The sequence below is a fragment of the Erythranthe guttata genome, chromosome 8, assembly GCF_056151865.1.
Source record: "Erythranthe guttata isolate IM_541 chromosome 8, IM_541, whole genome shotgun sequence".
Taxonomy (NCBI): Eukaryota; Viridiplantae; Streptophyta; class Magnoliopsida; order Lamiales; family Phrymaceae; genus Erythranthe; species Erythranthe guttata.
The window spans coordinates 18929400-18952784 of NC_142540.1; the positions used below are offsets into that span (position 1 = coordinate 18929400).

The window sequence follows — 23385 nt, forward strand, 5'->3', positions numbered from 1 at the left end:
CTTAGCAAAATCTAATTAAATTTAGTCAAAATAATTAAATAATCTATTTAATTAATTCATGAAGAAAAAAAAATAAAAAAATTAGTCACAGCTGTTTTGTGACGACGATTCCATGAAACGATCGGACCCGACTAGATTTCGCATCTTAGCAATGACATCTCGTCGTCGTTCTTCGTCGGGTCCATTCAAAATATTGCGAAGTTCTTGCATGCACTCGGTGTAACTATCGTCCGTATCGTCTTCTCCCGAATCATCGGCAGGGGTGGTAGTAGATTGAGACTCCATACTTAAAATCCTCCAATGAGGGTCGACACTCGAGAGTGGAATAGGCGTCCCTTTCGTCTGAAAGTCGTGCATTTCGTGGGCGCACGGCAACCCATGCGTCGTGCGCACACTGCATTTGCACGGGTCGGTCGAAACACTATTTGCTCTCTTCGACTCGGCACTAATCTTTTCGAGGGCAAACAGAGACACGAACCCGCGAAGCTCTTTGAAGACGGAAGTCGTAAAATCATCGTGTTGGTAATCGTTCCTGCTTTTCTGAAACGACTCGTCGATCTCGGTGTGTTGGAGTAGCAGCAATTTATTAATTTCGGCCCAGTTCGCGGAGAAGGTTCCTTGTGAAGATTCCAGCTGGCGTTTTAACATGTTTGACGTAGCGTAAACTCCAAGGTGCTTGCACGTATCGGTCCATGCAGACACGAACCGATCTTTGTAAGGGTCCAACCATGTTTCTTGAATGTAGGCCAAGACGACGGGACAGTCGGAAAAGAGATTTTTAATGGAAGACAATTTGATGTTAAACATCTCTTCGGTTTCTTGTTCAACAAGAAACCCCCACTCCAACTCAAATTGCGCCCACTTAGACTCGTCCTCGAATAATTTCTTACAGCTAGCCATTACGTCGTTCCGAATACGCGACCGACATAACATATGTCGACTATTGGGATATCGAACCTCTACAGCCTTCATCAACTCCAAGTCTCGATCCGTAACAATCACACTCGGCATTGGACACCATTCCATGACTATTCGAAAATTATCCAACGCCCACTCGTAGTTCTCCGCTTTGTCGGATCTCAAGTACGCGAATGCAATAGTAAACGTCGTGTTTGTGGATGTAATGCCCGCAATTTCAAGAAGCGGAAAACGGCAAAAGTTCGTTCTGCGGGTGCAATCCATGACGAGCACGTTCGGAAAGTTACCCATCAAGCTAACGCTAGTTGGATGTATCCATAGCATATCCGTGACCTCGTTCGTCGTTTCACATAATCTATGCCTCACGATGTAACTACTTTCGGTCAACTTTCCCATGAGAAGTTTCAGTTGCCATCTGTCGGCGTGCTCTTTGAATCTAATCGTTTGACAAGCGTTGTACACTGTTTTCAAGGTGGTTTCTTTTGTTTCATCCCGTTCTTTCAGTGCCGCTAGGATGTCCCGAGGCTTGACTGACCTTTTTAACATGTCTTCGACTAGAATTATTTCTTCGGCAGAAAGTCGACCTGCGTACGAACTCCGCTGCATCTTCTCGGAGTTGGAATGATTGTGAGTGCCACAAACAACAGTCAACTCCCACCCTACTTGGTCGTCGTCCTTACCTAACTTCATACCCTTCAATTCGAAGGGGCATCCGCATTTTTTTGAACTACTCGCACGTTTGCGTTTTCCACCCACACCAAATTTCGGATAATAATTTCCGCCACGCTCGCATACAAGTATAATGTACGGCCGCCTACGCCTGCCGTTCCCGTTGTTGGAAGCTTTGGTTGTCAAAACCATGCCATGCCGTTTGCTCACTTGACGAACCCACGTCATCAGGTCTTCTCTTGTGTCGAATTTATCATTCTTTTTGAACTCGTTGGAGTAATCATCCGTCACTAATTCGTCGTCGGGAACACTATTGCACTTGTTTGGTGTATCGGTCTAAAAAAAAATCAAGAAAAAAAAAGTCAACTGTTGCATTCTCACAGAGAAACTTCAACGAAATAGATCGTAATTCGAGGAATGCATTCTCACAGATAAATAAAATGTGCGTGAATTCGCAGATTTTCTTTTTACGCCACGAATTGAGCAAGGAGGGAAATACGTGAAATGCAATAACAATAAATAAATTACCATGTCGTAGTCGTCTTCACAGATTTCTTCCTTACATGCTGACATCAATTTTTCAACGTTGTCCAATATGTCCTTCCCATTTGAAAACTCTCCGTTTTCTTTTACTATTTGATCGTCAATGTCCGCCGAGAACTCTGCAGGCTCGACATTTCCCGCATCGATAGGTGACCGAATTGTTTCTCGAGCAGGTTTCGTATCAATCTCTATGCGAGCATCAGCAAACATCTTTCTGAGCTCAGCTTGCCTCTTTGCAGCAAGTTCCTTCGTTCTGCCAGCTTTTAGCTGACTAAGCCTCTCAACTTCCACTCTAGCCTTAAAAAACGAAGGTCGATTTAATTTGTGATTATATATATATATATATATATATATATATATATATATATATATATATATATATATATATATATATATATATATATATATATATATATACAAATTTAATTATAAGGTGAAGAACTACATACATGTTCGATGAGATCTTTAGCAAGAGCCCCAGGAACAATAACTTCATCCACTGAAGCTGACAAATTACAAGTCACCAAATCGAATAGGCTGCGATTTTCTGCAGGCGTGTCCGTCAAATTCCAAAGGTCGATTAGCCGAGTCGCCAGTTCTTGAATCTGTAGACATAAGTCAAGATAAAGTTAGCAGCGCAAATATAGTACAGCTGTGCTAAAGAATATAACTCCATGACTTCAAACTCTTCGTAGATCGTCATTACCTTCTGTAATCTCGTCTTCTTATCTTCTTGTAGTGCTGAAACGGCCTTATCCAATCTCGATAGCGTATCGTTGCTTATGCTTATTAATTGTACACCACGGTTGTCGTTTAGGCTCGGATGTACTTCTGTGACAGTAGTAAAGAAATCCGCACCAAGAACAGCACAAAGATTACGTGCAGAGCTCACAAATTCAAGAACTTTGTGCAACCTCTCGTTCTGCAAGATCAAGAGAAAAAAAAAACGTGAGTAATTTATTGAACGGGAAGAGTCGAATAACAGCTGATATATGGAAGTTAAAGGACTTCACTTTTTCTTTTTGAAGGTTTTCGAGCTCAGCATGAAATTTATCTAATTTCTTCGTCGATAGATCCGACTCGTCGACTAAAGGACTCTCCACCTGCTCGTTGGTTCCATCGATTTCTGTGCGTATTTCGTGGATTCGAGATTGAATATCGGCGAACTCTTTTATCCTGTCGTCCTTTAGTTTCCATAGCTTTTCCAGTGCAGGGGCTATAACTGCAAGCTGTTCCTTTATTGTTCCCGATGTATTCTCGGGCTGCGAAAAAAAGAACCCACAAATAAAAACGGCATATTTTGCGAAAACTCCAATTCAGATAAAAATCGAACAATTATTACGCACAATTCCGACGCAATTCTTCTCTCCAAAGGCTAATAGGAGGTCAGCGAGTTCAACTCTAGCATCCGCCAAAGTCTGGAGCAATTGTGCCCTAGATTTGACGGCTTTGTCGACTTTTCTCTTGTATAAATCCAAGCACTCCTGCTCCAACTGAAGGATCATTTTGTCTCTTTCCTCGTCAGCTTCACCGACTTCATCCCAGATTTGCTGCATTAAAAAAAAGGATCGGTTTCTGTCAGTATACCACGATTTTTAAGGTAATCGAAAACAAATAGCACGAGCTGGGAAGTGATAGTATCAAGAATTGTTGCCTGCAACTGCTGCAATAAAGACCCGCATGTAATTTTTCCGATGACAGGATTTGCAGATTCTCCTGTTTCCATTCCACTGTTGTTTAAAACGAACCTGTGAATCGATAAAATTTCAGTCTCGTCGTAATTTCTATACGACCAATTATCACTTGCACATATCATGGGCAAGACCACGACAGACAGATCGCCTAACAACGATCATATTATCTCGTAATTTTTTTACATAAAACTTTCAAAGAGTCACCACCCAGAAAGCGAACTCATTTACTAACACAATTAGTAAAAAAGCAAAATTCGATCAACCCTAGAAATCAAGAGAAGCAATAATCTTCGTCCAATATGAACAACGATCATTTTATCTTGTAATTGTTTACATAAAATTGTCAAATAGTCACCACCCGGAAATCGAAATCATTTACTAACACAAGTAATAAAAAAGCAAAATTCCATCAACCCTAAAAATCGAGAAAAGCAATAATCTTCATCCAATACGACACTTCCTCTTCAATATGTTAATTCAGAACAGCAAAATACGATACAATTAAAAAACCAATTTAAAAAATCAAAAAAAAAAAAAAAAAAAAAAAAAAAAAAAAACTCGAATTTTCACAAAGAAACAGCACCAAATACACAATTGTAAACATCTCACATGAAATGCAGTATACTGTAATCCATACGTAACAATTCCAATCAAAATCAAACAATATTTTCCGTGCCAAAAAAAAAAACATAGCAACTCGACACTTTCACTCAGTAGCACAAACACATTCTTATTTTATCAATTAAAAAAAAAAAAAAAAAAAAGAAGAAGAAGAAGCTGCAACCCTAAATAAATTCTTACAGGAGGGGGTGGTTTTACGGGTCGGGCTTCAGGGGATTCGGATTCGGATCCGATTAGCCACTTGTTACAGTTTTATGCCGCGGTTTGTGAGAGTGGAAGAAACAAAAAAATTGAAAAAATAAAAAAATGTGTACTATAGCAGACGGAGCAGTATACGACGTCGTTTTGAAGACACAATATATATAATTGGGAAAATTAGCTAATAAATAATCCTAGGGTTCAAATAGATCATCATTAGCAATAAGCCAATTGTTTTAGTTTGTGATTAAAGTGCATAAGTTGATAAAAAAAAATCTAGGAGCTCATTTCTAATTTTCAAAAATGTTGGGGAATCGAATTGTTAAGGAGAGTGACTCGAGCATTATTGTTGGTGTTGTTGAAGGTGAAGGGAGTTATCGTACGATTTACCGTTTACCGGTAACATTTTCGACGATATTAAACAGTAGGCAAAAGGTTTCCAAGACTCAAGGTGTCGAGGTACTTTTCGACTTTACACGTGATTTTAACCATTTTCGAATCTGAATCTAGTAAAACTCAAAACATTGAATTTGTAGTTTTTTGAATTAGCTTTCTAATCGAGCTTGAATCACCAATACTGGATTTCAAGTGATAAATATATGCTAAGTCAATGAACACTTCTCACAAGTTTAATGTTTTGAGTTATCTAAACGTCAAAATCTTACCGATTTACGCATACTACTGGCAATTCAAATTCAATTTAAAAGCCAACTCAAAATACTACAACTTTGATGTTTGAATTTTGCCAAAAATCAGACAAAAAAATAGTCAAAATCACATTCGAAATCAAAAGATACGATATTAATTATAAGCTTATGAATCAAATTATAGTGATCTCCCACATGAAGCAACTTCATGGAATTTATGGGTTCAATATAACGTGCAAACCTTTATTAGTACAGAACCTCGACGGCACCCAAGAATGGTAACAAATCAACCCTTTTTAGTTACGACTCTCCACAACCAAAATTCCGATAAGAACGTATCTTCTCGAAAAGAAAAAAACAAATAGATAAAAAAAAACGTAAAAGTTAAGATTAAAAGAGTCCTATCTTCTGTAGCTGAAACAATAAATATAGCGTATCAAAATACGATACACATTGTAAATTCATTCGTACATTTTTTTCTCTAGTTAAAGCACTTGAAAATTGTACACGAGCACAGACTCATTTTCAAGATTCCTCGTTGTCCACTGCTACTGTTACACCAACTTCAGCCGGCCTTACAACTCGATCATGAAGCATGTATCCAGCCTGAAAGATCGAGTTTTTTTTTAAATAAAAAATTAATCATTAATATTAGATCAAATTACGGCCACCCATGAGGCTCTTGTTTGGGTAATTACAGCCACCCCCTCCTTTTAAATATTTTTACATAAAATTTATGTAATTCGGTTATTTACAGAACATAATCGTATATTCAGTTCGGTAAACGGTATGAAATGTTGGCATACCTAAATTTCGGTTCGGTTTTACCGATTTAACATCCCTAAATTTACCTCTGGAGGGATTTTTTCGTAAGGTAATACATAGTTGAGGGGTGGCTGTAATTACCCAAATTACCCAAACAGGAGTGGGGGGGGGGTTCGTAATTTGACCGTAACTCAGGGGAGGCCGTAATTTTCCCTTAATATTATATCAAAAAAGTTATAGCTGAAATCCTGTCCTAAATGTTTTTTTTCGCCTTGATCAAATATATACTAAAATGGTTACCTTTAGAACAACTCCAACATGACCAGGTGGCTTTGAAGCGTCCGGTACTTGGAAAACTGCATTATGCCTGTTCGGGTCAAATTCTTCGTCTGTGGGTACATATTTCTCAAGCCCGAAATTTTTAAATACCTGTATATTAAAAAACCGACGAGTATTAGTCAACAATATAATTGCTAATATAGCCTAATCTTCAATAAAAAAAAAAAAAGCACAGCATAAGTTAATTTATAGTACCGCTGACAATTGTTTTTCGGTCATTTCAACACCATCGAGCAGTGTTTTAAGTTGTTGAACAGATCCAGCTGCACCTTTAGATTCATCAATTTTGGAGAAACTATCTTTTGCAGCAGAAGAAGCCCTGCTCAAATTATCCGCCACGTCCAATAATCCTTTAGCGAAGTTCTGCAAATCAAACAAATAATAAGATAAAAAATCGCACAAACGGCCAAGTAAGGAATAAGAGCACGAAAATCGAAAAAAACCTGAATCGCAAATTTCTTAGCGTTTTCCGATTCGCGCCTAGTGCGCTCCTTGACATTCTCCATCTCTGCATAAGTCCTCAAGACCTTATCCTTCATTTTCTCGAGTTCTTCTTGCTTTGTCTCGAGAAGTTGTTCCTTCTCCACCACGAGTTTCATCAGCTCATCCCTCGAGAGGTCGCATTCCACATCCGAATCTGAATCGGAATTTAAAAAAAAAATATGTTAATTCGATTAGTACCTATTCGCCTTTTCGACAATCCCACACATAGTACGGTGAGGTATGTCAAAAAAACCTGATTCAGCTTTCCCATCTGCGACGGGAGCTTCGGTTTGATGAGTAGCATCCTTATTTTCTCTCGATTGAGCTGCCTCCTTATCGTTCGACTGTGGAGATGCAGATGATGTGAAACCGAACCATTGAAAGGATGACGAGCTCAGTGCCGAATGATGTAGCAACGACATCTGGCCAGAAACCGCCTACACAGGAAAATAAATAAATGAAAACGCGTGCCTCTTTAATACGACTAATTCTCAGGCTATGTAAAACATCCCAAAAAAAAGGCAATCGGAAAAGGAAGCGGCTGTAACTGTAGCTCTTTCTATACAATGCATTCGAATGTAAATGCCAGATGTCTTTCCGACAAAACAATCCGACGATATTTCCCAAGATAGTTTCTTTACTCAGCAAGATTCTGAAAAAACGACTCAATCGGACTGAAAGTAAAGCTACCCCTTGAAAATGAACAGGGCATAAAAGGAATTTAACAAAGTCGGCAAATGAAATCATCCGGTACCGCCTTTCTACAACAGAATTAGATACCGGTGGCGTTATATACGTGCATTACAAGGCAAAAAAAATTACACATTTTTACAAGTCACCGAAATTTCTGAAGTAGCAGAAGCTTGAAAACCTAAGAATTTAATGGACCAGATGAAATCGCAATTCCCAAATCTAATTTAGCTCAAATATGAATTTCTTGACTTGATTTAATAAAGTGTAAAGATTCAATTTTTTTTTTAATCGCCTTGTTGTTTTATATAATTTTAGCTCAAATATGAATTCACAAAAAAAATCACGCTCGCCATTAGAACACCACCGAATAGAAATTAAAAGGCATATCCTTTTGCCACAAATTAAAAGAATTTCAACCAGAAATCAAATCGATCGTACAATAAACAGAAGTATCTAAAGAAGAAAACCCTAATCTCGAAAACAAATAAAATACAGTACCATATCATTGTGCCCGCGTGAGGAAACTAAGTAATTGGATAAAGTGTGGAGGCGTTTGCTTTCACGGAGGCCGGAGATGAGCGCCGGATTGCGGCGGCGGGTCAACACGGACCTTGTGAACCGAGTAGCTATTCTGCTGAGTGACATGGTTTTTCTCTGTGCAAATTACCGGAGGGGATTCTATATATATATATAAATATGGAGATGGTGAAGATGGTGGGTGGGTGGGTGGCGGTGGAGGGGCGAATGAAGGCAGGGGTTTTAGGAGAGATTTTGGGCTTGGGGAAGAAGAAATATATGCTCTAGAAAGTTGGAACTGTAAATTGTTTGCCGAAATTATCCCTCAATTCATATGAAGAAAATACACTGTTTGCAGGCATAAATTGTGAACGGCGAAAAGGGTATTAATGTCTTTTTATTATTTTACTTGAGATTTGTAGTAAATCAATAAATTTGTTGGTATTAATCCAACAACAAAGCACCAGTGGTCTAGTGGTAGAATAGTACCCTGCCACGGTACAGACCCGGGTTCGATTCCCGGCTGGTGCAGCAAATATGGTGCTGTGATGATTTCTTGCGCTCAAAGCGGGTCGGGTTATCCGCATAGTCTGAATATTCGGACGAATAACGCGCATCTGAGCCCATTTTTTTGTTTTTTTTTGGGTTAAATTACAGTAATAACCCCTGAGGGCTCTTTTGTAGGGGTGGATGTAATTTCTCATAAATAAGGGGGTTTTCGTAATTACACTTTACCTCAGGGAGGTGGTTGTAATTTACCCTATTTCTTACATAACATTGTTAAATTTTAAACTCTTTAACATGTATATTATTCACATTTTATTTAAATTTAATCTTTTTTTATTTTTAGTATAATGATGATTATTTACTATTTATTTGCAACAAAATTTTATGCTCAAAAGCATATATAATATAATATACATATACATGTGACAATATACAAACGTTTCTTCTCTTAATTACTTCGAAGGATTCTTGAACATCGGAAAACAAACCAAAAAAACAAAAAAAAAACTATCTTCCAAATATCCATCCCAAAAAGCAAAGAAGAAAAATTGGGATAAAATCATTCTAGTCGTAAGGATTGCGGAAATTCTTGAGAAGTTGAGGTATGTCGTACGCAAGCATGTCGTCTACAGATTGTATCATCTTCGGTTTCATCCTCTCAAACTTATCTATGCTGTATCCATTCAGTTTATCCTTGAACTGTTCCACGTTAGGAAAATCTCCCGCCGGTAAATGGTGCTCCCGTTGTACCTGAGAATTTGAATTCGAATAAGGGATGAGAGAGAGAGAGAGAGAGAGAGAGAGAGAGAGAGAGAGAGAGAACCTTGGCAAATTCATCAGCAAGATTGTCTATGAGTTTCTGCTGCGCCTTGGCCTTCCCCATCATTGAGGGCATCTCGTTTTTCAGATGACTCATGATGTACGCGTGTATTTTAGCTGCCCTTGCACGTTTTACGAATTCGTTTATCTGCAAGGATTTGTGTAGAAAACATTAACACCTCTCTTCGATTCCATGTTTTCCACATGCCAATAAAATATATGTAGGTATAATACTTACACGACGATCACAAGCCTTCTTTGGTATGTCTTTCAAATCATTGAGAAGGTCATCTTGTTCTCTCTCGAAAAGCTCTAAACCAAGGGGACCAGCCGAGGCTTCGTTTATTGGCTTATCATTGAACGAGCTGGAAACAAATCGAAAATATTGTGATGGCATTGCGAGAACCAAAACATTTCAATTTTCACAAAATCACGAGATAATAAATGTAGAAAAGAACAAAAAGATTACCCGATATAAACACGATTAACTTCAGGAGTATTCAACACTTTCCCGAGGGACCACATCAATGCTCCATAAACTCGCATAAGCTAAAGTGAGAGGCAAAACCAGTAGAGTTAATTTATCAGTGAATAAATAGTTTTCGTTTTTTTTTTCTTTCCTGAAAACGGAGACATAAAATGAGGTGTACAAAAAGTTTCCAATATCTCGTACTTGCTGTGTATCGACTTGGTCGGCCTTGTTCAAAACCACGCGTATTTTATCATCATGCCCACGAAGAGATTCAATCACTCGTTTGAATTCGTCACTTATATCAAGTTTGTGAGGATCAAATAGAAGGAGAATTAGATCACACTTAGCCGCAAACCAAGAAATTACGCCTGTAAAGTCGTAGCTTCTCTGTGTCCTTTGCTTTTCGCCCGATAAAACTCCAGGTGTGTCCACAAATGATATATGCTCAAGAAGCTTTTTAGCATTCGGAACACAAAAATGGATGAGCAAATCAATAGTTTTCTACTTTTCTTCTCTTTCTTTTCTTTATTGAAAAACGATAAATTAAAACAAAAAAAAAATGCAACTCACAGGATGTGGCATTTGTGAACACTCAAATTTCGACAAAAATGCAGTTCCGAAAGTTGTTAGGCCGTTAAACGGCATATCTGCTTGAACAGCAACAGTGTTCCCTGGAACACTTCTCTCATCAGGCCCATTCTGTAGTAATTAAAAAAAAAACAAAAAGGTAATTGGTCGTAACTCATAACTCATAAGCATGAATGCCGACAAATAAAAGATACAGAGTTATAGAAAAATATACCATGACAACGACAAATCTATCTGTGGTAGGCTCTGGTCCAATGTGAGATCCTGTGATATGAAATAGGAAACAAAAAAATATATTAAAATAATACCATAAAACGAAGGTATGAAGTGTTCGTTACCAAGTTGCTAAATTACCTGGATAACCACTTCCCAGCAAATGTTTAATAAATGTTGTCTTCCCAGTCGAGTACTGCCCCAGTAGCATCACCATTGGTTTAGCATCAAAGTCGCTGTTTATCTTCCGACATTAACATACAATGAATTACCAGGAGAAAAGGTCAACTCGAAGTCCACGACAAAATTAATAAATGTGTATATATATTTTGTTTGCAGTTTGCACGTTAATAAAAGTTAAGGTGAATAGAATACTTACTAGCGAGGGAGAAACAAAGTCGTTAAATTTGTAGGTAGTTTCCAGGGGCTTCAGCTTCTTAAGATACAATTTCTTCAAACCGTCGACAATTGAAGTGACAGGGGTCGAAGATACCTAATTAGCATGAACGAAACATGCAACACAATAGGAAAGAACCGGAAGAAGATTTAGCGAATAACAATCCAAACAGAATACGTATTAGATTTTCCAAAAACTATGCCGCCACGTTACCTTTGCAGATTTTGAAGAAGAAGAAAACCAATTAGCTGCCAATTGCATTTGACTGCCTGAATCATCAAAAGTCAGCCTAAAAAACTAAGTAGGAATCTTCTAGAGCATAAAATCATCGTCCATCTTACCGTTCTGTTCGGATCCACTAGAACGCTTCTTCTTCTGCATTACAAAAAAAAAAATCAATTTGATTCGATCAAAGAAAAAATCAATACCAAAGTCTAAAGCACCGAAATACTCACGGGTAGGAGTGCGTCAAGACCTTCCATAGCAGGAGGTTGCAAGTTTTCAAAGTCAACTGTAGATAATGTAATTTAATTAAAGCAACTTACTATATTATGATGAACTTCAATTCAGGACAAAACATTAAGAAGCAAAAGAATTTAATTACCTTCGGATTTCAAAATATCGCTCGTGAGATTATGCCCTGCTTGCGCCAAAGATACTAACTACATAACGCAGACATTTAGAGAGATCAGTGTGGTAATGTTTCGACAATTTTCCAAAGCACAAAAACGAATAAACAAGGACGATCAGAACCTGCATTGCTGCAACGAATTCGTTGAATCCGAGAAACCCTTGCCTTTTCATATCCGCAATTGCCCAAACCTAGATGAAATCGAATAAAATTCAAAAAAATAATTTGACATGTTTTTATAGGATCATTGAAATAGTATTCTCCCACATGCTCATTCTACAGATATGTAATAATGAGAAGCTACAAAATTAGCATGAAAACCCTAACTTCATTAAAAATCCCCAATTCAGCAAAACCTACAAAAAAAAATTAAATATTGCCGAACCTGTTTGAGATCCTGACGGGACAAATTAGACATGGTGAAGAATTTGGAAGCATCGTTCGCCGTGAGACGGCCATCGCCATCTGAGCGAATCATGAATTCACCAAAAAAATCACAATCAATTTTGCTAAAAAAAAAAAAAAAACAAAATTAAAGCAGAAAAAATTCTTCATAATTTCGAAATTCGAAACACGAACCTGAATCAACGTAAGAAAACCACGATTGGTAGATCTTCTGGTGCTCCTTGGAGCACCGACCGATGCGCGCCGAGCCAATCTCCATTTTTTTAGTTGTTCATTCGTTTGATTATCCAAACCAAAAACAAAAAAATAAATATGGTGGAGATTGAGCCGGTTTGATTTTTTGGGGGTCTTCTTATTTCAGATTTCGCCGGTCATGTTTATCGGGAAATTGTTGTTGAGAGTGTTATATAGGAATGAAGAGAGAGAGAGTCTAGAGAGAGAAAGAGAGAGAGATAAACGCCGTCGTTTCAGGGTGGTGGCGTCGCAGATGGAGATGCTCCGATTTGGGTGTTCAACCACTAGTTTCTCATGCATCAACAAACTCCCTACTACGTTCTTTGTTAGAGAGCTTCAAATGAAATTCATATTTTAATAGGCTAAATTACAACCACACCCCTGTGGTATGGTCAAATTACGAAAACCCCCCTCTTGTTTGGATAATATTATAACTACCCCCTCAACTCCTCGAATTTAGTGGAGTCTTCGAGATTAGATGGAATATTATCACTTTTGTGCCCGTTTTATCCCATTCGAGCTCTACATTTTGAAGCAGGATGATCATAATATGTGTTTTTTCGCTTGTATATATCAGATTGTGGTGCATCAGAAACTGTATGTTTACACAAAATGAGTACAAACTAGAGCACATTTCACGAAATCTAGACGAATATGCTGAATTTGACACCATAGGGGTGTTTGTAATTTATCCTATTTAAATATTATTATAATCTTTTTTTTTTTAATTATTATTTGATTTTAATTTTGCCTCACTAAAGTAAAAAAAGAAAATTGAGTTTCTATTCTAATTACTGATTCCATCAACTTTTGAAAAATTTAGAATCATTAATTAGAATAGAAAAAAAAATAAAGTGTAATTAATAAAAAAGAAGCAATAATTGTAAAATTGAATTAAAGATTCAAAACATGCACGAGCAATATCTTGTTCATTTTATGCACCCATAATCAAATAAATTAAAATTTGAAGATTAATCTTTATAAATGACAATACATGATATAATATATTGAAGAAAAAAAATTTGCCATTGTATTTAATTTGTATCACTAATTAATATAGTGGAATATATGTAACTATCCAAATCAAGGTCCATGAGATGTTACGTCTCGTGTGTCGGTGTGACACACCAACTATTAATCTATATATATATAAATAATCATCCACTAAAGTACACATATACATAAGTATGTGTTATTATGTGTCGATCGATGGTACGAGATCATTCAGAATATTTCATCGAGTGTAGCATCTGCAAAACTTCAAATCAAGAAATGCCGATTGTCTTTCCGAGCAGCCACAGTACTAATGACAACTCTATCCCGAATATTGTATGAAGAGAACTTCTGTCTAGCATGAACCCAAATATCGTAATTCCAGCTCTATTGTTCTCAAAGTAATTTACTACAAAAATTGAAATAAAATTAAAATCAAACGTTAGTAAACACAGACTATGTAATAGAGTTTAATTTATCGCGCATTCAACACATTTGTGTTACATCCAATCGTTAAAAAAATTCATGTGTTTGACTAAGTATATAAGATGTTTAAGAGCTTATAAACTCTTCAAAAGTGTCTCGTAATTTTTTTTATAAATTCAAAAAATAAGATATTGGAAATCAAATAAGTTTTTTTTTCTTTAAATACATCTACTCCACTTTTTAATTTTTTTAATTAAGATCTTATAATAAGTAGTAAAAAATAGCTTATAAGATCATTATACGAACACTTGAAAAATAATTCTAAAAATAAGATGTAACAACTTATCAGTTCTTAAAATAACTTATCAGATGTAAGAGTTTATCAACTGTTTAAAATAAGATTAGCCTAACGGGGGCCTAAATCTTTGCTAAAAATGTACTTCAAGGGGTAATTTGCTAATAAAATTGAATCATAGGGGCGTTTTGCTTAAATTTAAAACACAATGCTCTGTTAACAATTAAGAGTAAAACAAAGGGGTTCTCAATGAAATTAAACCAATATTAATGGACTAAAAGTAAATATCAACTTACCCAATGCTTGTCGTTTCTGGAATGAGATAGTGCTGTAGGCGTACGAAGGGACAAATTGGGTATTATCCAATTCATCCTCTTCATCGCCCACGTCATCTTGATCCGACGGTCCATCAGAAGTCACGGTGAAGAGATGCTCGTCTGCTACGCAGCCCACCGGAGTAGTATGGGCTTGATCAGCAGTATGGTCAAACGAGTCAATGGTAGCACACACGTGCCACTTGGCGGCAAGACACGTCACAGCCTGTGCCTTGTGGGTGATTTTAGTAGCGCTCCGTAATAAAATCAGTAGCCCTGCTAGAAGGCTCACTGAACAAACCTGTGCATCAATGTAGGCAATTATTTTGTTATGATTAGACCAAAATTACAACCATCTCCCTCAGGTAAAGTATAATAACAAAATAAACCCGTTACTTTTGAGAAATTACATCCAGCCCCTTATAATTTGTAAATTTCTTACCTCCACCCCTACAAAAAGTTGTTAATGTAAAAAATCTACAAATTACAGGGGTTTGTCGTAAACAGACATTACCTCAGGGGGGTTGTAATTTACCATATAATATAAAGTATTGATACAATTATAAATATAATTTAAAAAAAAAGTCGAAATTTTGGAAATTCGAATCGGAATTTTCGACTAGTATACATACGTACCGCTAGTTCGCCGGTGTGATATATATTGACGTCGGCATTACGAGTGGTGACAAAGAGCGACGCGAATTGGCTAGCGGTAATAAAAACGAGAGCCCACAATATAAACAATCTATATCTATGGCTTATGATCCTTAAATGCCTCCGAATTCTCAAATGTTCTTTTAGGACCGATTCGACGTTCGAGTCCACCTGGACAAACACCTGCGCGAAATCTTGTAGCCGAAGAATTTGAAGGCAGCATATAAGACGGAATAGTATGCATACGAGGAAAAAAACGACCGTTCTGTAGAACCACGAGCACAGCTCGAGGGCACACGCGACCGTGTTGCTGATTACGGTGTTGCCTAGGAACGGAATGCGGGTCCCGCCGGAGGTGTACCACCATATCTTGTATGCACCCTCGGCCGCGAAGCAGGGGAGCACGAAGATGAATAAGAGCTTCATTGATCTCTGGATTTTTTTTTTTTAATTTAGAGACAAATGTTAATTTAGTACAAGAATTTGATGAGATGAAATGAAATGAAAATTTTACTATATATATTGTAATAATTTTACTATTTGTGCATGATTTTAATATTTGTATATAATAGGGGTGGAAATTGTAACGAATTTTTTCAGTTCAATCGATTTCGAAAATTCCAATTTTCATATTGTCTCGGTTTTCTTTAGAACTTAATTGAAATACATGTTATGATTCGGTTATAATTTTTGAAAATATTTCCGAAAATTTAGATTTTTTTTTTCTTAAAAAAACTACGATGTAAATATTAATATTATCCAAATTCTGAATTCCGCCAATTCCGATATGTACTTCAAAAACGAAAACAACATTAATAATAAATCAAGAGAAGAAGAAGTGTACATTAAATTGTTTGGTGTATCCCTTTCTGACGGTTTCGCTCTCGTCGCAGAGCTTATCGAAGAAAAGGAATCGCCGGAGGCCGAACTTCCTCACGAACTCCGACAGGCAAATGAAGGAGAGGGCGGCGATGCCGCTTAGCGACAGCTGCGCCACCGCGTCGTACGGCCTGCTGTGGAGGCTGTCGCAGTCGTCGCCGCGGCCTCCGCAGGCGAAGACGAAATGTGAGACCGCGGGAACCACGACGGTCAGCACGAAGAATACGAGCCACGAGAGGCAAGCGGTCCGGCGGTCCGACTGGTCGACGCACAGGCATTTGAGCCACCGCCGGAATACGCGGAGCTCGTCGTGCGCGTGCGACTGCGACCGCGAAAACGCTCTTCGATTGTTGTTTTCGTGGTTTAGAAGTGCAACTCTTGCATCTCCCATCAGCCCAGAATTTACGATATTGTGAGTATGATTTATTTTTATTTTTCTTTTTGAATTTTTGGGATGGCGTGTGATTTTTATAGAAGTGATCACAAGAAAATGTAGATATTTATTTAAAGTGAAAACTTTTAATTTTTATTATTTTATATTTTAATAACAAATATAAAAAAAATGTTGATTTAAACAATAGTATGGTTCGGCTAAAAACAATAATTAGATGGGTAAATTACGGTCATCCATGAATTAAGGTTAAATTATGAAAAAATCTCATCATATTAGGATAATTACAATTAGCCCCTCAACTATGAATATTCTTCTATGTCCACTCTTATGGAGTCAAATTCGACATAATTTTCTAGATTATGTTCTCTAGTTTGTACTCGTTTGTGCAAAAAATGCAATTTCTGATGCACCACAATCTGATATTTACAGGTCAATAGACACATCTTGTTTCAAAATGTGGAGCTCAAATGGTGTAAAACGTGTACAAACTGGAGAATATTTCACATAATCTAGAATATTTCACTGAATTTGACACTACAAAGGTCGACGTGCAAGTAAATTAATATTTGAGTGGTGGTTGTAATTGACCAAATATAAAGAATTTTTTCGTAACTTGCCGTTAACTGAAAAGAAAATTTTGGGGTGATTGCTCCTACAACCAATGGGATTGTGCCAAGTGGATGAAAGAAGTTTATTTTGAAGTAGGGAATCTAGTTCTTTGCTTAATATAAGTCAAAGCAAAAGCAAAGGAAAAATTCGAGCATATTCTTATACAAAAAGCAGCTTAATATATTCCAATTCATTTTATATATTTATGCTATATTTTTATTAATATTTTGATATATACGACTATAAGTCTATAACTCAATAATGTGAGGTGATGATAGTTGAGATCCAATCTACAAACAACACTAGCATTATATCTATAAAAAAATTGGTACTATATGTGTTTATACCTAGAATTCCATAGCTTAAAAATAATAGAATATTGTTTATATAATATTTTATATATTAAATATAATTATCTTTTTTTATTTCTCCTTTTGTAGACACCACTATTAATTTAAATAATAGTATTTCATTGTATGTTTCGATTTATTTTTTAGTTTTCGTCTCACACTTGAACGTTAGTCTTTCATCAGTTATGTTTTCTTCGTTGCAAAGTATCTATTACTTTTGAAGAACATTGTGTTCTGCATTTATATTACTTTACAATTTGAATACTGCATTAATCATACAATTTTCAATTCTACCCTTGTTACATCAATAAATAATTGAAATCAAATATTAAAAATAATAATAATAATAATAATAAGAAATACAATATAAAAAAAAATATAATAAATAAAGCAACATGTACAGTTAGATCTTCAATCTAGGAAGTGGCCAACCTGCCAATACCAGTGCCACCCCACATGATATGATGACTAATTTACCCCCCTTTTGATACAAATATTAAAATGTTACATGTAAATTACGACCATCTTCCTGAAGTAAATCTATTATAAAAAAAATTCTTATCTTTTAGAAATTATATTCATTCTCTTGCATTTTGTAAATTTCTTGCAGTCACCCCATAAAATGATGTTAATGCAAGAAATCTACACATTACAGAGGGTGGATGTAATTATGAAAACATTTAAGGTATTTTTGTAAATAGACCTTACATCAGGGGGCGGTTTGTAATTTACGTTGATTGATCTAATTAATTCGAATTTGACACCTTGTCCATTTTCACTAGTTCACGCCTCAACTGTATCAAAAAGAAGAAGTTGTGGATTGCTTGTGACAAATTAATTGGCCATCCCCTTTTGCATGCACTAAAAAAGTTGAATTTCTTCAACCACGCCATTATTTTATTGTTTTTATTATTTATTAATGAATTTATTATTTTATTTATTTGCTAAAAGATGTAGCAGCTGTAGGAGGGAATCGGGAAGAAAAGATTGTGTAGCCACTAGCTTATTGCCTGGTGTACGCCCAAAAAAAAAACAAATTACGGAAAACCCCCTGAAGTTAGGCTGAATTATGAAAAGTTACCCTCACCTATCCGATTACCAAAATCCCCGACTCCTGTTCTTGTCTTAAACATGCTCTCTTACGGTGTGATTTTTAAAGCATCTTTTTAGTTCTAGGTAATATTTTCCCAAAAATACCAATTCTAGCCCTGCAAACGTGGATTACTTTTTAAAGACAAAAATTATCCTCAGAAGATGTAATGGTAATAATAAAAAAATATGAAGGTGTTATTTAAGAAGAATAAAAAAATAATCATTTGTGATAGAAGAATAAATATTATGTGTAAATTGTAAAGGCCCACTTGAGGGTAAATTTTACCTAAGAATAGTAGCACAAAGAAACGTCAGTGGAAGAGTAGAATTGACATTTCAGGAAATATTCCCTGGAACTAAAAGAGAAAATTCCGTGAAAAATAACACCATAAGGGCTTGATGTAAGCTGAAAACAAATGTCGAGAGTTTTGGTAATTACTGATAGGTGGATGCGTTTTTCGTAATTTACCTCAAGTACAGGGGGATTTTCGTATTTACCCAAAAAAAATAGTATTGAAAGAAATTTGGAATAACTGTGTATTTCTAGACGTTTGATTGAAACTTTTTAATTTGTAAGTTAATGAGTGCAGAATAAGCTTTAATTTAAAAAAAAAATCTCATTAGAGATTGGTAAATAAAAATGACAAGGGCATAAATGTCAAAAAAATGAGCTATGCTCATCGCAGCACTCAATTTGAGCCCAAATAAGGTTACCAAATTGGGCTTGATTAACATTTACGTAAACTAAGCCCTTCACATAATAAGATACCGAAAATAATTAAATGATTATTTCGATTTTACAACTTCAATTGTATTAAAACAAAATATATTAAAATTTAACCAAATAATTGTCCAATATAAATTATTAATAGCTATTACAATTGTACCCTACCAATTCTTTTGTAGAGCAATAATAAAATATTGCAATACCAAAATTTCGATAACGGTGATACATTACGCGATATTTTGTACGGTTGCCCTAAAAGAGGAATTAGGAGCGGCTGCCCTAAAAGAGAAATTAGGAAATTTCATCAACTTGGAGGAATTAGGAGCGGCTGCCCTAAAAGAGAAATTAATGAATTTCATCAACTTGTAGAAATTTATAGGAACTCTTCATAAAACTCTAAATTGTCTTTATCTTAGAAAAGCACCGCCGACTATGAAATTAAATCAATCTCCACCATCAACTAGCCAGCTGGGATGATATAAATAAAAACATGATATTATTTGTAAATCAACCAAGAAAGAGCAATGCAAGAGCCGAAGTAGTTAAACAAGAAGTGAGCTATGCATTGTCAAATAAGCAATGCAAGAGCCGGAGTGGTTAAATAAGCCGTGAGCGGAGTATTGTCAAATAACTCGTGATTACATAAAATATTCACAATTTTCACGTCATGATCTTTGATTGTGCTCCAATAAGCTACACAAACCGATAACAAGTATAGAATGAACACAAAACTAGAAGCAAAAGAAAATGAAAATAGTTAACATGAGAAGTACAAGCTATAGAGAACGAACTCAAAACTGCAAAAGAAAATGAAAATAGTTAACATAAGAAGTACAAGCTAAAAAGTACAATCAACATAGCACTAGAAAATGGTGTCTACTTTCACCATATGCTATTGAAGACATGAAGAAAACAATCCGAACAAAATTTCATCTTTAGTCTAAATGCGCTTCAGTCTAAATCCAAACAAAATTTCATCACACTAATAAGAGTGAACAAATCATCCCGTTTCAAATGCAACTTTAGTCTAAATGCAGCTTCAGTCTAAATACAAACAAAATTTCATCACACTAATAAGAGAGAACAAATGATCCCGTTTCAGATGCAACTTTAGTCAAAATACAGCTTCACTCTAAATACAATTTATCGTCAATCCCTACAGCTTCAGTCTAAAATAAAACACAATTCATCGTCAATTTCGAATAATAAAATTCCAAAAGGCCAGCACTCAGCAGTTAATACGGATTAAGATTTCAAATTTTGCACAGTTTTGATTAGAAAAAAAAAAACACTTAAATCAATCATAAAATCCTCCATTATCAGATAACATCAGAGGTTATAAATATAAGAAAAGGTAAAAATTTCCCTTCAAACAACATTTGCTCATAGAAGACAGTCTTTTTTTCGAGTTTTTATGACATCAAACATCATCTCCTATGAGCATTCTTCCCTCTTTTTGTTTTTTTTTCTTAAATTTTTCCACATAAAAAAGAAAAAGAAAAAAAAAAAAAGAAAAAAAGAAAAATGGAGTAATTTAACCAAATTGGTGGATTCTTTTTTGCCAAATGATAAAGAGTCCATCAGGAGGAAAGAAAAAAACGCCGCCATCAAAGCCGGAGAGCCGTGCAGGCGAGTTCATCCAGGTCAGATGCGGCGGCGTCCATCGGAGTAGGCGGCGGCGGCGGCATATTTAGGTCAAAAGCAAGAGGCTTTTTACAAGAGGATGATGCAATATCACACTCTGCATCATCCACCACGGAGGAGGACGAATCGCAGTCGCTGCGACAATCGTCCGGCACCACCGGCGGCGACCGCGGATGCCGCCTCTGCTGCTGCGGAATTAACGGCCGCGGCGGCGGAGGTGCTCGGGGACCACTAAATGACTCGACGGTGCTGCTCATGCCGCTGGTGGTCGGCCGCTGCTGCGCAATTAATTGCTGGTCCTGTGTGTAATACCGGGAGTCCATTAACGGATCGTTAGGGTTACTGTTTATGTGCGGTTGATTAGGGTTTCGGGGGTTGAAATCGGGGAAAACGGCGGCGTTTGGCGGCGGGGGGAAGTTCGTCCTCGCCTTGGGCCCACGGAGCGACCGGGCGGCGGCGTCGTAGGCGCGTGCGGCGTCCTCCGCCGAGTCGAAGGTGCCGAGCCAGACGCGCGTCTTCTTCCAAGGGTCTCTGATCTCCGCCGCGTATCTACCCCACGGCCTCTTTCTCACGCCGCGGAATCTGATCTCTTTAGATCCTCCAGATCCATTAGCTTCTCCCCCACCCTGAACCGCCGCCGCCGCCGCTGTTCTTCCTTTCCGCATCGCCCGAATTAAAAATATGAACCACCAAAATTTATTGAAAAAAAAAATCGAAAAATACAAAGAGAGAAAAAAAAACGGAAGAAAAAAATTATAAAAAAAAAAAGAAGAGAGAGAAATCAAATGGCTAAGATGAACACATATGTACAGAGGGACCAAACAAAGCCACAGACAGAGAAAGAGATGAGATTTGTGATATAATCTAATTTTTTTCTTTTTGTTTCTCTCTCCTCTTTTTTCTCTCTCTATACTGTGTGTTGTGTTTGCGTGAAAAGGAGAGGTATTGAGGGGCGAGCGTTATTATTTTTTTATGTTCTGATTTTTGTTTTTTTTTATTTTATTTAAAAATAAATAAATTAATTAATTATCTTATTTTATTGGGAAATTTGAAGGGGGTGGGTTAGGGGGCCGAATTTGCTTTATAGATTTTCTCTTACCTTCTCACGCGCCCCCACAAACCAACCGACTGCACTCCTTGAATTGATAGATTTTGCCCCTCTCTTCCTTTCTTTTTCCTTCCCTTTTCCCTACTTTTCTAATTAATAAATATAAAAATAAATAAATTATATAGGGTATAATTACAATAACACCCCTTATTGTTGAGAAATTACATCAACCCCTGTGCTTTGTAAATTTCTTACATTCACTCCCCTACAAAAGGGTTTGTTTGATGCTATACCCGGTGAAATGCACCAGGTGATTGTTAACCGTTGATCTGCACACAATCACACACACCCATGTGTATGTGTACTTAGGTGGTGTTTGCAAATGATTATTTAAAAGTAGAAGTTAGTGATTGTGATTTAAGTTAGTTTTAAGTGCTTATTTTTAAAAGTTGGGGGTGTTTGCAAAAAATTCGGAAAATAAACTAAAATTGAAAAAGCAGGGTTAGGGGTGCTTTTAAAAAAATAGCTTAAAGCAGATTATTTTAAGAGAAGCAAAAGCAAAAGTTGATTTTGCAAACACCTAAAAACAGATTATGAGCAAAAAAAACCGCATAATCACTTTCAAAAAGCATTTGCAAACACCACCTTAGTGAGAAGTTATTTCACCGCATCAACTTTCAATAATTACACAGTATATTTCATCAGGTGTAGCATCTCAAATACTCCTATAAAAAGATGTTAATGTAAAAAATCTATAAATTTAAGGGGTGAATGTAGTTATGAAAAAAAGATGGCTTTTTCTTTAATACACTTTACCTAGTAAATTAGTGTTATCTCATAAATAACAAAAATTAGAGTCGTGGATTCGAATTTATTTACGTTCATAAATAAAATATTTATTCTAGCCAAAATTATGATTATGAACCAACTCTCCTTAGGAGAGTTGATAACCGTAATATCACTTTTCTTTTCACTATTTGAATTTGAAGGAGACCTATTAATAAAATTAAAATACCTAAATAAGTTTTGGCCCAATACGTATAAACCCAATAATACTTATTAATTATGGTTTATCTTCCTTTCTGGACATGTTTTTTTATTGGATCTTCTAAAGTCCAATAAGACAATTGGATTTCATTAAATTATTTAATCTTATTTTGATTAATTTTATCTTGACAACCAAACGAGGTCTTAGTAAAGTTGTCTCAAGTACTAAAAAGTTTTAAATTAAAGGGTAAATTATATCTACCCATCAACTATAAATCTTCTTATATCTCCACCCTTATGGTGTCAAATTCAACATCATCATCTAAATTTCATGGAATGTTCTCTAATTTGAACTCGTTTTTTGGAAAAATACAGTTTCTGATTCACCACAATCTGATATATACAAACCAAAAAATACATCTTATGATCATCTAGCTTCAAAATGTGGAGCTCGAATGAGATACATCGGGTCCAAAATTGAGAATATTCCATATAATCTAGAAGTTTCCACTAAATTTGAAACCGCAAGGATGAACGTGTAAGAAGATTTATAGTTCAGGAGGTGGTTTTAATTACCCAAATAGGAGTGAAGTTTTCGTAATTTGACAATACCTCAGGGGG

The 23385-nt window shown here is 36.2% G+C and overlaps 5 protein-coding genes and 1 non-coding gene across 6 annotated transcripts; 1 reads left to right on the forward strand and 5 right to left on the reverse strand.

Moving 5' to 3' along the window:
- Position 1: 1 nt before the first annotated feature.
- Positions 2 to 4867, reverse strand: LOC105962053 (uncharacterized). Its single transcript, XM_012986324.2, has 8 exons — positions 4626 to 4867; positions 3785 to 3878; positions 3477 to 3680; positions 3144 to 3392; positions 2837 to 3052; positions 2580 to 2735; positions 2116 to 2427; positions 2 to 1923 (listed from the first exon to the last, which is right to left on the reverse strand). Exons 2-8 carry the CDS (start codon positions 3854 to 3856, stop codon positions 82 to 84), a joined length of 3051 nt encoding a protein of 1016 aa, XP_012841778.2. The 5' UTR covers positions 3857 to 3878; positions 4626 to 4867; the 3' UTR covers positions 2 to 81.
- Positions 4868 to 5512: 645 nt separating this feature from the next.
- Positions 5513 to 8441, reverse strand: LOC105962052 (grpE protein homolog 2, mitochondrial). The gene is made up of 6 exons (XM_012986323.2): positions 8069 to 8441; positions 7131 to 7314; positions 6838 to 7031; positions 6590 to 6757; positions 6356 to 6484; positions 5513 to 5896 (listed from the first exon to the last, which is right to left on the reverse strand). Exons 1-6 carry the CDS (start codon positions 8213 to 8215, stop codon positions 5816 to 5818), a joined length of 903 nt encoding a protein of 300 aa, XP_012841777.2. The 5' UTR covers positions 8216 to 8441; the 3' UTR covers positions 5513 to 5815.
- A 105-nt stretch (positions 8442 to 8546) lies between these two features.
- TRNAG-GCC (transfer RNA glycine (anticodon GCC)) lies at positions 8547 to 8617 on the forward strand. Its single transcript has one exon. It is a non-coding gene; the product is annotated as a tRNA-Gly (tRNA).
- Positions 8618 to 8973: 356 nt separating this feature from the next.
- LOC105962051 (EH domain-containing protein 1) lies at positions 8974 to 12668 on the reverse strand. Its single transcript, XM_012986322.2, has 16 exons — positions 12293 to 12668; positions 12099 to 12178; positions 11836 to 11904; positions 11687 to 11744; positions 11538 to 11593; positions 11424 to 11457; positions 11296 to 11351; positions 11065 to 11178; positions 10827 to 10929; positions 10687 to 10736; positions 10455 to 10583; positions 10086 to 10337; positions 9882 to 9961; positions 9651 to 9777; positions 9417 to 9560; positions 8974 to 9343 (listed from the first exon to the last, which is right to left on the reverse strand). Exons 1-16 carry the CDS (start codon positions 12375 to 12377, stop codon positions 9158 to 9160), a joined length of 1623 nt encoding a protein of 540 aa, XP_012841776.2. The 5' UTR covers positions 12378 to 12668; the 3' UTR covers positions 8974 to 9157.
- An 808-nt stretch (positions 12669 to 13476) lies between these two features.
- On the reverse strand, positions 13477 to 16382 carry LOC105962050 (uncharacterized). The gene is made up of 4 exons (XM_012986321.2): positions 15879 to 16382; positions 15017 to 15466; positions 14363 to 14681; positions 13477 to 13754 (listed from the first exon to the last, which is right to left on the reverse strand). The coding sequence occupies exons 1-4, from the start codon at positions 16302 to 16304 to the stop codon at positions 13618 to 13620; spliced, it is 1332 nt and encodes a 443-aa protein (XP_012841775.2). The 5' UTR covers positions 16305 to 16382; the 3' UTR covers positions 13477 to 13617.
- Positions 16383 to 20382: 4000 nt separating this feature from the next.
- Positions 20383 to 21765, reverse strand: LOC105962049 (ethylene-responsive transcription factor 3). The gene has a single exon (XM_012986320.2). The coding sequence runs from the start codon at positions 21392 to 21394 to the stop codon at positions 20693 to 20695; it is 702 nt and encodes a 233-aa protein (XP_012841774.2). The 5' UTR covers positions 21395 to 21765; the 3' UTR covers positions 20383 to 20692.
- Positions 21766 to 23385: the final 1620 nt, after the last annotated feature.